Consider the following 13,239-nt stretch of genomic DNA (forward strand, 5'->3'; position numbering starts at 1 on the left):
ATCAATATATGACTATTATAATCTAATTTCTGACCATTATAATCTAAAATCTGATAGTTATAATCTAATATCTGACTATTATAATAAGTTAATTTTCGTCAGGAATTAGCTATTTTTGATCATGAATAAAATCATTCTAGTCAGGAATAAGTTAACTTTCGTCAGGAATTAGATATTTTTCTGTTTCATAATCAGACTCACGTGAGTCCGTTCTACACAATACTTTTATATATATATATATATATATATATATATATATATATATATATATATATATATATATATATATATATATATATATATAAAGCTAGTTGCTCATGAAATTGGTGAAAATAAGAAAATAAAGGTTAGTTCTTCATGAAGTTTGTTTTCAAACTCATAAATTAAAGGAAATTTGATATACTATTTTTTTTTTTTTTTAAAATTCCTCCCATGCAAGAAATTGATAATTTAGATGAATAACTACAACGTATACAAGAGGGGGTAAATTGTAATACTGCCTAAGTGAATGATTTTTATAAATAAAATAAAAGCAGAAAGTAATTCAAAATTAAACACGCAAATTTTACTAGCAAAATATCCAACCCAATTGGGGATAACCCTTAACCAACTTATGGATTTTAACCCAACAACTTCGCTTGTTCACCGTAAAAAGCCATTATAAAGATTTGCAATATGTTTTGGCACCGTGCTACAATATCCACAAGGTACGGATTGTGTATTAATCTAAAGTGTGTTAGTATAAATTCGAAAGATGATATAAATTTTTTTCTTTAATCCCCTCTTAAGATGTACAATTGTTTGTATCAATTTTTTTCTTTTTTTAAAAAACTATGGCAGGCTTCTTGGATCATTATAACTTTGCTAATAACACTCAAGCTTTACAGATTGGTCACATCAATGGCTAATTACTTTCGGTAAAGTTTTGTGTAGAACGGACTCACGTGAGTCCGGTCATACAAACAGAAAAAAAAAATATTGATGAAAAAAATCTTAATTGTCTGAAATTAGATAATAATAGTCAGATATTAGATTTTAAGTGTCATAAATTAGAGAATAATGGTCAGATATTAGATTATACTTATCAGGTATTAGATTATTATTGTCAGATATTAGGTCTTAATTGTCAAAAATTAGATTATAATGGTCAGATATTAAAATTTAAATATCAGAAATTATATTATTTTTGTCAGAAATTAGGTTATATATATATATATAAATATATATATATATATATATATATATATATATATATATATATATATATATATATATATATATATATATATATATATATATATATATATATATATATATATATATATATATATATATATCAGATATTAGGTTATATATATCAAAATTCTTAAGATCATTAACTTGAACCGTAGTTGAAATACCTCCATGACTAAATTCCAACTTTCTGATACTTTTCTCCAAGAATTGAATCCTCCATTTCAGAAATATCTGCCTTGTTTTTTTCATCAGAGATTGTTTTCTGATATAATTCCTTGTTTTGGAAAGCACCATAAACATTGTAACATACTGGGTGACCTTCTTTGCTAAACCCGTGCTTGAACACTACCTTTTCTAGATCATTCCCCAAGTCTTCCTCTAGCAACTCGTCGATTTTGAACTCTTTCCTCCACTAATGGTGGATTTGATCATGGCAAAGGCTGCCACCAATTTGTAGTCCCTGGCGCACAGGAACTTCAGAGGCTGGTGTTCGTCCTCTCGTCGTTGAGAAGGGGTGTATAATTCGGTTAAACAAAGGCAGGGGGTCGCCGACGCCGGGTTATGGGTGGGGCCATGGGGGTCGGTGGAGGGTCGCCGACACCTGGGAATGGAAGGGAGAAGGTCGCCGGCCGTCAGGGGCGGCTGAGCAGTGACAGTAAGTAGGAGATGGGAGTATGCATTATAAATTTAACTCATGTGAAACGGACTCACACAAAACCTTCTGATTACTTTTACATTCATGTTCAAAATGTAGTAAAGTAGTAGACTATTGAACGACATTATTCAGCAATAAATAAAGAAATCGCTGGGATGAATGATGTCCTTTACCCGTTGTACATTGTCATGTTCTTCCTTTTTTCATAAGTTATGTAACTTTGTTAGGTTTTTAAGCCAAGAGTTGGGTTAGTAACACATAAATCTTGTGAAGTTATCGACTATTTGGTTTTCATGTTAATTTTTTCTAAGTTGTAATATTATATAGAAATAGAGATGACAGTAGATCGGATTCAGATTGGGTGGATGTTCACTCGCATTCAGCCATTATTTTAATCACTTCATCCACATTCATCTGTCATCCGCTTTACCCATTATCCATATCCATTTATCAATCATTCGCAAATGAAACGGGTGGAGCGGACGACTAATAAATGAATAAATAAAGTGAAAAAATATCTACAATTATCATAATTTCTTTTGCACATTTCATATTGTATTATTGAAACTCGTTGGTAAAAAATTTAGTATAGGTTAGATGGGTGGATGGATAGTTAGCAGGTGATAATATCATCCACCTCTGATCCGATCCATCATTCGCTCTATTCATCACCTGCTTCTCATTCGTTTAATTCAGGTTTTTATCTATTTATTTAGCGGGTCAGCGGATATCCATATAATATTGTCATTATATAGAAGAAACTTTTAGAGTATAGTATAAGAGGATTGAATTCTTGGGGTAATATTGGAGGATGTGGATGGATTGTTCCTACAACGATGTCCAAACACCAATATTTATGGTTGAAGATGGTGGAGGAAACAAATGGCTAGACTCCAGAACTTCATTCTCATTTTTTTTTTTTTTTTTTTTTTTTTTTTGTTTAATTATAATGTTCTAGAAATCTCTGGAGTCATTACGTACTTTCAATTGCTTCCAATTTCAAGTATTCTCTAGAATGTTCTTGTATTATGACCAAGGGTTAACCTTGCTTGATTAATCCGCTTACACAGTTACACTTCATGTATGCACATACTGACATACACTCCAACAACAGACAATGGCCAAGAAATTTTGGATCATGCCCAAGACCTTGAACCAAAATTTTTATGCACTCGTCGGCTAAAATGATCAAAAGGTATTATGCAGTATGTCACAATTTTCTTAACCAGAAATACTTGCGTGGACCTGGTCGGACCCGAGGTTTATACACACGCAACTGACATTATATGAACATAGTGACCCTTATTTTTTACATAGTAACCTTATTTTTAACATATTAATCTTTATTAAAAGTTGTATAATGTTTAATACTATTGTGAACTTGAAATACGACGTTATGACCCTAATTTTAAGATAGTGACTTTTATTATTTATATTGACCTTATAAAATATTTCATTAAAAAAATTAACCTCTTATAACCTATATATTACAAAATGACTTTTATTTACAACATAGTGACCTTCATTTTATTATCGTGACTTTTTTTTTTTAATTAATAAAACAACCATAGTTTCTCTAATGTCAGTGGTCCACAATAAATTAGTGTGAACCAGGTCCATTTAAGAATTTGTTTGTTACTTTTTGTTCATGATTTCTGCATTATTATAATCCATTTGTCTAATATTCAATTCAAATGTCAATTTTCTCTTCAATGTTACTCGTATTATATCTTGATAACCTTGTAAATGTCTCTCAGTTGATGTTATTTGTTATAATTTTTGTGCCGTTGTAACGTTGTTGTGTTGCCAACATTCAATTGTTTAAAATAGAATTAACAATTTTTGTTGAAATCATTTTGCTTCAGTTCTCTAGATAACAAAGTCGATTATTGTAAACACTAGATTAAATCCCGTAAAATGCACGGATATTGAATAATTATAACAAAAGCATATTTATGTAAAAAAAATTAAATCGATTAACCCATACTAAAACAATAAAAACATGTAAGAAAAAAATCTTTAAATTTGTAATAGTAATAATGTGCAAGTTGATATTTTAGGAGATTTACTTTACATTTTATATAAAGTAAAAGTCATAATCTAAATGTAACTTTAATTTTATATAGCAATGATTTTTTTTCAAGAAAGTAATTTCAACGGGAATTTTTTTAATTATACCTTGTAAAGTGTCCCTTTAAATTTGCTTTTAATACTGTGTAATTGATTGATGTTATAATTGATGTCTTTCAAAAATAATACTATGTAATTGATTGATGTTATATGCTTTTATTTCTCAAAAGCCCAAGTTTCTTAAAGCACCATATGAATATAATCGAACATAATTAACAGAGAAATCATATGCTCATAGCACCAGAACATGAATACAGAAAGAAGACTTAGCAATCAGAATAAAAAGGAACACAGCTCCAACCATCCAAAAAAACCAGCATCCTAAACAAATGTAAACTGCAAAGTCCTCAATCAATTGATCGATTATAGAAAACACATGACAGAAACTTTATAATGGTTACCAATAGGCAACAGCTGAGTTATGCAGCTGCAAGAAAACCGATAGCCATATTCAAAAATTATGCTGATCAGTGATGGTGCAGGGCAAGAGAGAGTCAGAGAATTTGTGGAACATATATGTCCAAGAACAAGTCAATTGTAGTCCAACATAAGTACTATATATAAATAACAAGAAATAAATCGATCAACAGTTGAAAAGGTTCACTTTTTATTTCATTACCAGATATGCAGCAAAACTTTGTACAAGGGTCGGCCTGTTCTTTACATGGCAAGGAACTCAGCTTGAGAGCAGGAGGATAAAACTAAAAATTAGAAAGGGATACAACCAAGGATAGATGTTCATCATTATTCGATGGGTTGCTGTACTTTGATAGCTTGGTTCAGCTTGCGCTCATAGGCTCGTAGCAGTCTGTAATTACAAGTGATTGGAGGCTGAAAGGAACACCAGTCATTGGTTATACGCCTTCAATGAGAAAGGGCCACACAATAGTTAGCTGTACAAATCCCCCCTTATCAAATCCAAGCAGTTCTTGTGAATGCTTGCTACAGAAACACGACCTTTGATCTTTCCTCTTTCACAGGAGTCTCTTCTGAAAACACAATTATGCTGTTTTCGAAAAGATTTGATTGTTCTAAAGTTCAAAGACTTTACCGTCCAGTTGTTAGATGATTATTTAATTTATTCCTCTTGACCACACTTAGTAGGAAGTCTGTAAATATATGCTCGTATTCTGGCATTTTCCCGTAACCTGCATAAACCATACATACACAAAGTAAATACAAGTTATCCACAGCATTTAATATCTTTTGCATTGTCTTTATTCAATTTTTTCTTCTACTTTTTCTTAGCCATACTTCTGTATCTTAATTTAAAGATAGTTGTGGGGCATATTGTGATATTGGTACCAAATAGATAAAAATGAAATATGATCCAACCAAACCCTCTCAAAAGATAAGACGAACATCAGGATGTGTAAAGAAAACAACGTACCAAAAAGGTTATAATTTGTCAATAAGAAATGCATTTTTGCAGTGCAAAGATGAGTCAGCTTACCAGGAAAGTAGTTGATATCAATAACATAAAAGTTATTGCGGGTCCCATATTCGCGTATCATGTCTAGATTGAACAGCTGGAGACCCTGGAAGAATGCAAAAAATTGATGCAAGAGTAAGTTCCTGATAAGTCACATAGACGGTGTAAAGGAACTAGGAAGTACAAACAATGTGGACCACTAATTACCAGTCGTCGACGTAGTTCTCTGGCTAACTTTTCCAGTAAAGGTCTAGGGGGTAGTTCTGCAAGAAGTTTTCGAAAAAAAAAAGAAAAATACAAGGTTAGGATTAAGGAGGGAAATTTTCTAAGGGATGTAGCAATGGATTGACAAAGGTGCATAGGAAGATCAGTTAGAGTCTTTACCAGCAACATCAGGATCCAGTTCTGCATCATCCGCTGAGGCTACAGCACAAGACACTCTTGGAAAACGGTACACACCACTGGTTCTGGACAATTGACGTTTACTAACATTAGGTAGAGAGAATCGCCTCACGACTTTTATAGCTTCTCCAACTATAAAAACTTTGAATAAAACACCACCTAAATGCATCAAATCCATTGGACACTATCAGAACTCAGAAACAGATTACTAGGGAATAAATATATATAATTAAATTAGGTAGTAAAGATTAAAGAAATTACCATGATTCACAAACTCCTGCAATACGAGCGGTGGTTCAAGTTTCTGAAGAGAATACTGATCATATGCGAGTGATAGCTCATGTGATTTTGCACTCCCATCCGAAACTAAGGGCTTTGCAACTGAAATAATGTCATTTATGGTCATTCATTGGGAAGATACAAAAGGTTTTACTTTATACTTTAAATAAATATTTGTTGAGTTCCTTGTTCATTTTCCATTATTTTATTTTAGTGTGTAATGGACTTATGGGGAACGATACACATATCATTCTGTTAATTATGCATGACCCAATAAACATAGAAAAGTCATAACTGCAAAAATTTCAGTGGCAATATCCTTATGATAATTATAGCCCCAATTACAAGCTAATATTATCTATGAAGTATACAAAGATTGATTAACATAGTAACATACCAAGAGGAAGCCTCAGCCTTTCCTTGGCAACTTTAAGAGCAATGGATGAAGCATCCTTTTTTATAACCAATTGTTGGGGAACATTAACATTTCCTGCACAATTTATCATCATAAGTTTAGTTCATGCTGGCAAATTATAAAATCCTGACCTAATAATTATCACAAGGATCGATGTGGAGTATAATCCATGTTTTACATGACTTACCATAAATGTCAGACAGATTCAAGTCAGCAACAACCTGTAGCATTGACTGCCGATTGTGTAGATGTTTTATGGCATCTGGTGGATCTAGGACAATAACTTCAGGATGTGTTTGCCTGTAATCCTACAAATATACATATGATACATATTAAGGGGTATGAAGGGCAAAAACGTTACACAAGTTTAAACCGATAATTGCAGTAGACAGCAAAATCATGCTTAACCTATGAGATTATCATCCAGGAGCTCTAGCCTCTGAAGGATGAAGAGTCCATTAAATATTTGAAACAACTCCAGAATTACACAAAAAGTGGATAGTGAAAAACTAATCAACCACAAGTACGCAACTTATATCCAAGTTACCTTGATAAACAGATAAACATAATTATATAATAGAATCCAACAGAGGAAAAAAATTTCTACGATCAAGACTCAACTCTCAAGAAAATTAACATGGTTTAAACACACTTTATAATTTTATGTGAAGTTGTGAACCTCAAAATATCAAGTAGAAAAGGCCAAGGAAGAGGAAACATCCTCAGACCTCACTCACAGTTAAATTTGGGCTTCAGCCTGTCAATACCAGGTCATGGTTGGAAGCAGATGAAGGGGACTCTGCAATTAATATCACATAGGGAAAAGTTTCAAACAAGTAAAGATGTATTTTATCACAAGGCACCTTCAGACAAAGTGAACATCTCCTGATGAGTGAGGTAGCATAAAGAAACATCTAAATTTTCTAAATAAATTTTAGCATGGGACACATAAATGAAACGTATAATAAGGCAATGAATTTAATCATAAACATTTTAATGATGACAAGATCAGACAATATCACTAACCTCAAGAACTTGCTGCCACTCCTTTCCAGACAACTGCAACAAAATTATATGGGAGACAAATGTATTAGGTATCGTAAAAACTGTCAAAAAGTCCATCCTCTCGCATATAGCTGAGGAAAGAGCTAAATTTCGAAGACTGGCGAAAATGCATATATCTTTACCTTGTGCAATACAACGTCAAATGGACCTTGTTCGGAAAGTGGTTTGTCTTGATCAATAGCAACAAATACAATTCCCTTAAGTCTGCAGACATTTGATATAGATTAATGCCATATTACAGGATACAGAAATAATAAGTAGGTATGTGTTATATATCATTTAGGCATGGCATGAATATCATTTATAACAGACAAGACCCAGCACTGGCATCCTACAACTTGAGCTGGATTAAAAATGACAAGAAAGTGTATATTTAGCAGCCATTAAGGTAACAAAAAATGCTCTAATATATAATAAAACGATGAAACCCATTAAATCGAAGATTGAAACTTTTGGAAATGCGAACAGCTACCTTGTGACATATGTAAGCCAAGTAAGGAAATATTAAATTTGCAAACACTTAATAATTAAAAAAAGGGAGCAACGTAGACACAATTACAACTTCTTTCTATATTGCAATCACAAAAAGTCTTCAGCTACTCTCTTCAAACCTTATGTCACTCTAATCAAAAGCGTGATATTTAAGTAGCATTAGAAGGGGCACACCAACGAAAAATAAACTATTTTCCCGTAGTGTACAAACAATTTTAAATAAGAGTGGACAGGGTAGAACATTTTTGCATTAGGTATCAAGCATAGTACAAGCAACACTTTTCATCATATAGATCTTAATCAAAAGAAAAGGCAAACATACATTCTCCAACAAATGGGCACATTGTCTTTCACTAACAGGAACAAGGTTATTATTCGACAACATAATTAGTCTATTCGAGACTAATCTGTTGAAATGACATATTGACATGTATCAACAACACGGACAAATAAAGGACACTACTTGAATTCCTAAACTCCACCAAGCTACAGCACTAATCAGTAACGAAAAGTGAGGTCCAAAAGCATGTTGACAGATTATTAGAGAATCCACCAATATATTTTGCTAATGAAGCCAAAAACCCCCTTCAAAGATAAGGAAAAATAATGTAAAAAACTCATCTGATTACTGATTATCTGGCAAAAACATATCTCTTCAATAAAACATTGCCACAAATCTGGCAGAAATTCACACAATTACTTCGTTTTTAAATTGTGACAGGAGATTCTAAGGGTCGTGTCGTTAATGATTTTATAATCTTTTTGATATGATCACAAAATCTGGCCCACAAAGTTCAAACAAATCAAGAAACTATTAGAGTTTTCTTATTAAAAAAAACCACGAAAGCACGGGAATGTGCAAGTGGATGAGAATAAATAGCTAATTAGATACCAGAATAATTTAAGAATCCAAATGGCTCTTCACAATCCTCATTACTCAAAATATCACGAAATTAGTTGTCACATTACTAGCTCATATTACACTCCACAATCATTATTACAAAATTAGTTGTCGCATTACTAGCACAAATTGCACTTAGCAATCAATGTCATGATTTAATTGCGACATTACTAGTTCAAATTACACCGTCATTATGAGGTATGACTATCAATTGTGATTCCGACCAAGGATAATATAATGTTAAATTAAGGGAATACCACATATCAAACGATTGTAACAGCTTCAACCCAGATTTCACTGACACAGTTTACATTAGGAAATCATGCTTTCCAACCCATTTTTTATATAATCAAATGCAAAGATATCAGAATAAAAGGCAAGCACAATTTGTCGGCTGAATATTCATTCATGATCTGTAACTAACACAGAATAAAATTATTTAATCCTACAAAACTAAAATCTCAATAACCTTGCAATATCAGCCTCAATCAACCCAACTAAAATCAGACAATTAGCTGTTTTCGTAGTTTATATGGATTAAAAGCAAAGCAACCCAATAAATATCCGCAATTTCTATTGTACAAGATAAAAGCAATACGATAACACAAACTAGTTTAATTGGTTAAAGTCTTTCGCTATACCTACAATCCCATCTACACCGTATCATATCGTCGTATGTGGCTCTTTTTACGACAACACAAAAGACAAAAACTATAAATATTTTCCAGAAATTAACCCATTTCAAATATGAAAAACAACATGTGAGCACAAAAAAGGGAAGAAAAAGAAAGAAGACTCAACCACCCACCAGAAAAAATGGATCTCACGAGACATGCAACTATCAAAAATCAAAATTCAAGAATTATAAAATCAAACAAAATATTAATATCAATTAAAGGGGTACCTTAATTTTCAAACAAACCAAAAAAAAAATTAAGTTTATGATTAAATTTACCTAGCAAGACCTTCAAACTTTGGTTGTAAAAAACTCTTCCTCTTTTTGGACGTAAGAGCGAAGCCAACTACAAGTTTAATGGGTTCAATTAATCCTTCATTTAACACTTTCTTTATCGTCTTTGTTTCGTCGTCTTCGTCCGCCATTGTTGTATCTCTGTTTTCCTCCATTAACCTCAACATCCTCATATTTTCCACCACCATATTGTATACCCAGAAATTCAAATTTATTGAGAAATTATGTTTGTTTGGTAGATTAATAATAATAGTTTAAATTTGAGAAATGATAAGGAAAATGAAATGGGTCGTTGTGATTTTTTTTCTCCAAAATCGGAGGATTTAAATGTGATATTAATACAAATGGAAAATGAATAGAGAAGGGTGTGAGAGAATGGGGAGGGGTTTATTTATAGAGGGAGTGGTGGGGAGTTCGAACAAAACAAAAGCTTAGCTGTAACACCTTACATTTATGTTTTGGACTGTCCACGTAACTTTATAGTTTGCTTAATAGCGTCTTGTTCATTTCGCCTTATTTTTAAAGAAAAGGTCTAGTTTAAATTGTCTTGTTCTTTTCAAGTTCATACGGAGTATTTTATAAGAAATGATTTGGTTTACATTTTTGTAAAGTAATTTTGTTTGAATTATTAAGTTTTAATTTTCTTTTATTTTTAAAAATTCTAGTATGAGTTGTTAAATATTTATAAGTTATTCGTATAATTCAATGCTTTAAAATTACCTTAAGTATAAATTATACTCGTAACAAAATTAAAAGTATATGTCAATATATTTTTATATATTAATAATGATACATGGTTAGAATTAATATGAAAATAGAGTAAAAAGTCAATTTGATGCAACTAAAAGAAATACATTATGGAACATAATATGAATGAGGAGATGGAAGGGTGGTGAATCCCTCCATCTCCCCCCCATGTGATGGGGGTTCGATTCCTCATAGCCCCCTTTCCTGTGATAGGAAGGGGGCCCCTCCCCGTAGTTTACCGTGAAAAAAAAAAAATTATGGAACATAATATGATTTGAAACGTACATTTAATAAGAGAAGGGTGAAGAGCAATATAACTTTTTTTTTTTTTTTTTTTTGACAGAAGAGGAATATAACTTAAATATGAGTTCATATCAGTTCTCTTCGGTTGTTCTTACTAACATCTTCATTTGAAAGGGAAATTACGAGTACAAGTAATCTCTTCTTGTACTCATGTGCTCACTTCTTGCTGTAGATTAGTTAATTTCTTTAATAATTCTCTTAGTTTTGTTTTTTGTTATAGGGAGGATAATAGAATTGCGGATCGACTTGCCAATATGGGGGTCATCCAAGAGGAGAGGGTTGTTTATTTCGATGCACCTCCGATCGAAATAAATAGTCTTCTAAGGGAGGATGCTATAGGTGTGGCATGGCCACGGTTTGTAGCTTGATTTGCTTGTTTTTTCTTTTTAATAAAGGGTTCTAACCCACATTTGCATTAAAAAAAAAAAAAAATCTCTTGTGCAAGAATATGAACCAACACATATGCTATGATCAGTTCTGAACTTTTTTTTTTTTTTTGAAAAGATTAGTTCTTAACTTCGAGTAAAGCACAAATACGGTCCCTGAACTTTTGTATTTGTGCACTTTTAGTCCCTCAACTTTCAATTGTGCATTTTTGGTCCCTCAACCACCACTCTTGGTTTTTCTGACATAAAAGTTGAGGGACTTTGCCTAGTCAGCAAAAGTTTAGGGACCATGAGTTATTATTTATCTTTTTTCTTTTTTTTTTTCAACTATTGATATTAATATTTATTACTTACTTTGACTAAAATAAGAAAGAAACTTTAATTAGTAAATAATAACTCATTAAACACCACCAGAACCCACCTTGTATCACCACTCTCTCACCACCATTTACATCTGAAACTCCTCCACTACCAACAAAAACCGACCCGACCAACTTGCACCACCAGCAACACCCCCACCCAGTAACCACCCTCTTACAATCTAACTACGCACCACCGAGATCTGAAACCCCACATCACTACCCCTAAGATCGAAACCCCACCTCATCACCACCACTTGAAACCCCACGTCACCACCCACCAGGCCACCAACGAACCGAAACCCCCATATCACTAACCACCATTAACAAACCAAAACGCCACATCACCAGTCACCAGCACCACCAGCGAACCAAATCCCAAACTCATCATCACCACCTCTTAGATCTGAAACCCACCTTACCGTCGCAAAGATCAGAAACGCACAACCACCAATACCTCACCCATATTGGTAAAAAAAATATCAAACCCTGCCCTAATTGCGAATCGAAAATCTTGAAAAGGGAAAATGAGGCAGTAACTTTAAAAAGGGGAAAAGGAGGCGGCGACGAACTGATAAGGTGGAAGGCGGCGACTATGATGAGAACGGACGCAAATCGATCGAGTAGTGGTGGTGGTGTGGTGGTTGTGAGAGAAAAGGGAGCCATTGTCGGAGCTTGGCTAATTTTTTTAGGGGTGGTCGGGTGGGAGCCATTGTCGAAGGAGATGAGGGAGTTGTAAGCCATGGGACTAGGGGAGAAGGGAGGAGAGAGAAAATTGGAAGGGGGGTTAAGGTTAGGGAAGAGGGGGAGAGAGAGGAAGCCATGAAAAGATAGATAAAGATTAAATTTTTTTCAATCAAAAGAACAAAAGATTTTTAATTGGTTTTAATATTGAAGAACATTGTTTTTAATTTAATTACTTTAGTTTTCTAATTAATGATTTAGTTTTGGTTATACTGATTCAATGTGGCTAATTTCAGCCCTAAACTTTTTTTCATCATCACATTAGCCACCTCACATATAAAGATTCTTATTAAATAAATAAATCTGACAAAAAAAAAAAAAAAAAAAAAAAAAATTGCTGACTCAAGGTCCCTAAACTTTTGCTGACTAGGCAAAGTCCCTCAACTTTTATGTTAGAAACACTAAATATGGTGGTTGAGGGACCAAAAATGCACAATTGATAGTTGAGGGACTAAAAGTGCACAAATACTAAAGTTTAGGACCGTATTTGTGCTTTACTCTCTTAACTTCTTATTTCTAAATTTGACTACACTTTGAATCTTTGTACATTGTCAATTAAGATGTCAATAAATTTGTATTAACATATACTTTCCAATTATAAAATTTTTATTATTTTTTCTTGATTGCAAAATCAAAGATCATTAGCTATAAGTACATGTTAAGTAAAACATTTGAATAGGTGGATCAGATCTAGCAATAACATTTATGAAATAACCAGATATT

The 13,239-nt window shown here is 32.8% G+C and overlaps 1 protein-coding gene across 1 annotated transcript; it reads right to left on the reverse strand.

Annotated features, from left to right (window-relative positions):
• Positions 1-4,611: 4,611 nt before the first annotated feature.
• LOC145613408 (inositol-tetrakisphosphate 1-kinase 3-like) lies at positions 4,612-10,340 on the reverse strand. Its single transcript, XM_081668506.1, has 10 exons — positions 9,963-10,340; positions 7,737-7,818; positions 7,576-7,608; positions 6,737-6,857; positions 6,532-6,624; positions 6,117-6,236; positions 5,838-6,014; positions 5,661-5,716; positions 5,475-5,559; positions 4,612-5,169 (listed from the first exon to the last, which is right to left on the reverse strand). The coding sequence occupies exons 1-10, from the start codon at positions 10,163-10,165 to the stop codon at positions 5,069-5,071; spliced, it is 1,071 nt and encodes a 356-aa protein (XP_081524632.1). The 5' UTR covers positions 10,166-10,340; the 3' UTR covers positions 4,612-5,068.
• Between the last annotated feature and the right edge of the window lie 2,899 nt (positions 10,341-13,239).

Source organism: Chenopodium album, chromosome 25 (genome assembly GCF_948465745.1).
Source record: "Chenopodium album chromosome 25, dcCheAlbu1.1, whole genome shotgun sequence".
Taxonomy (NCBI): domain Eukaryota; kingdom Viridiplantae; phylum Streptophyta; class Magnoliopsida; order Caryophyllales; family Amaranthaceae; genus Chenopodium; species Chenopodium album.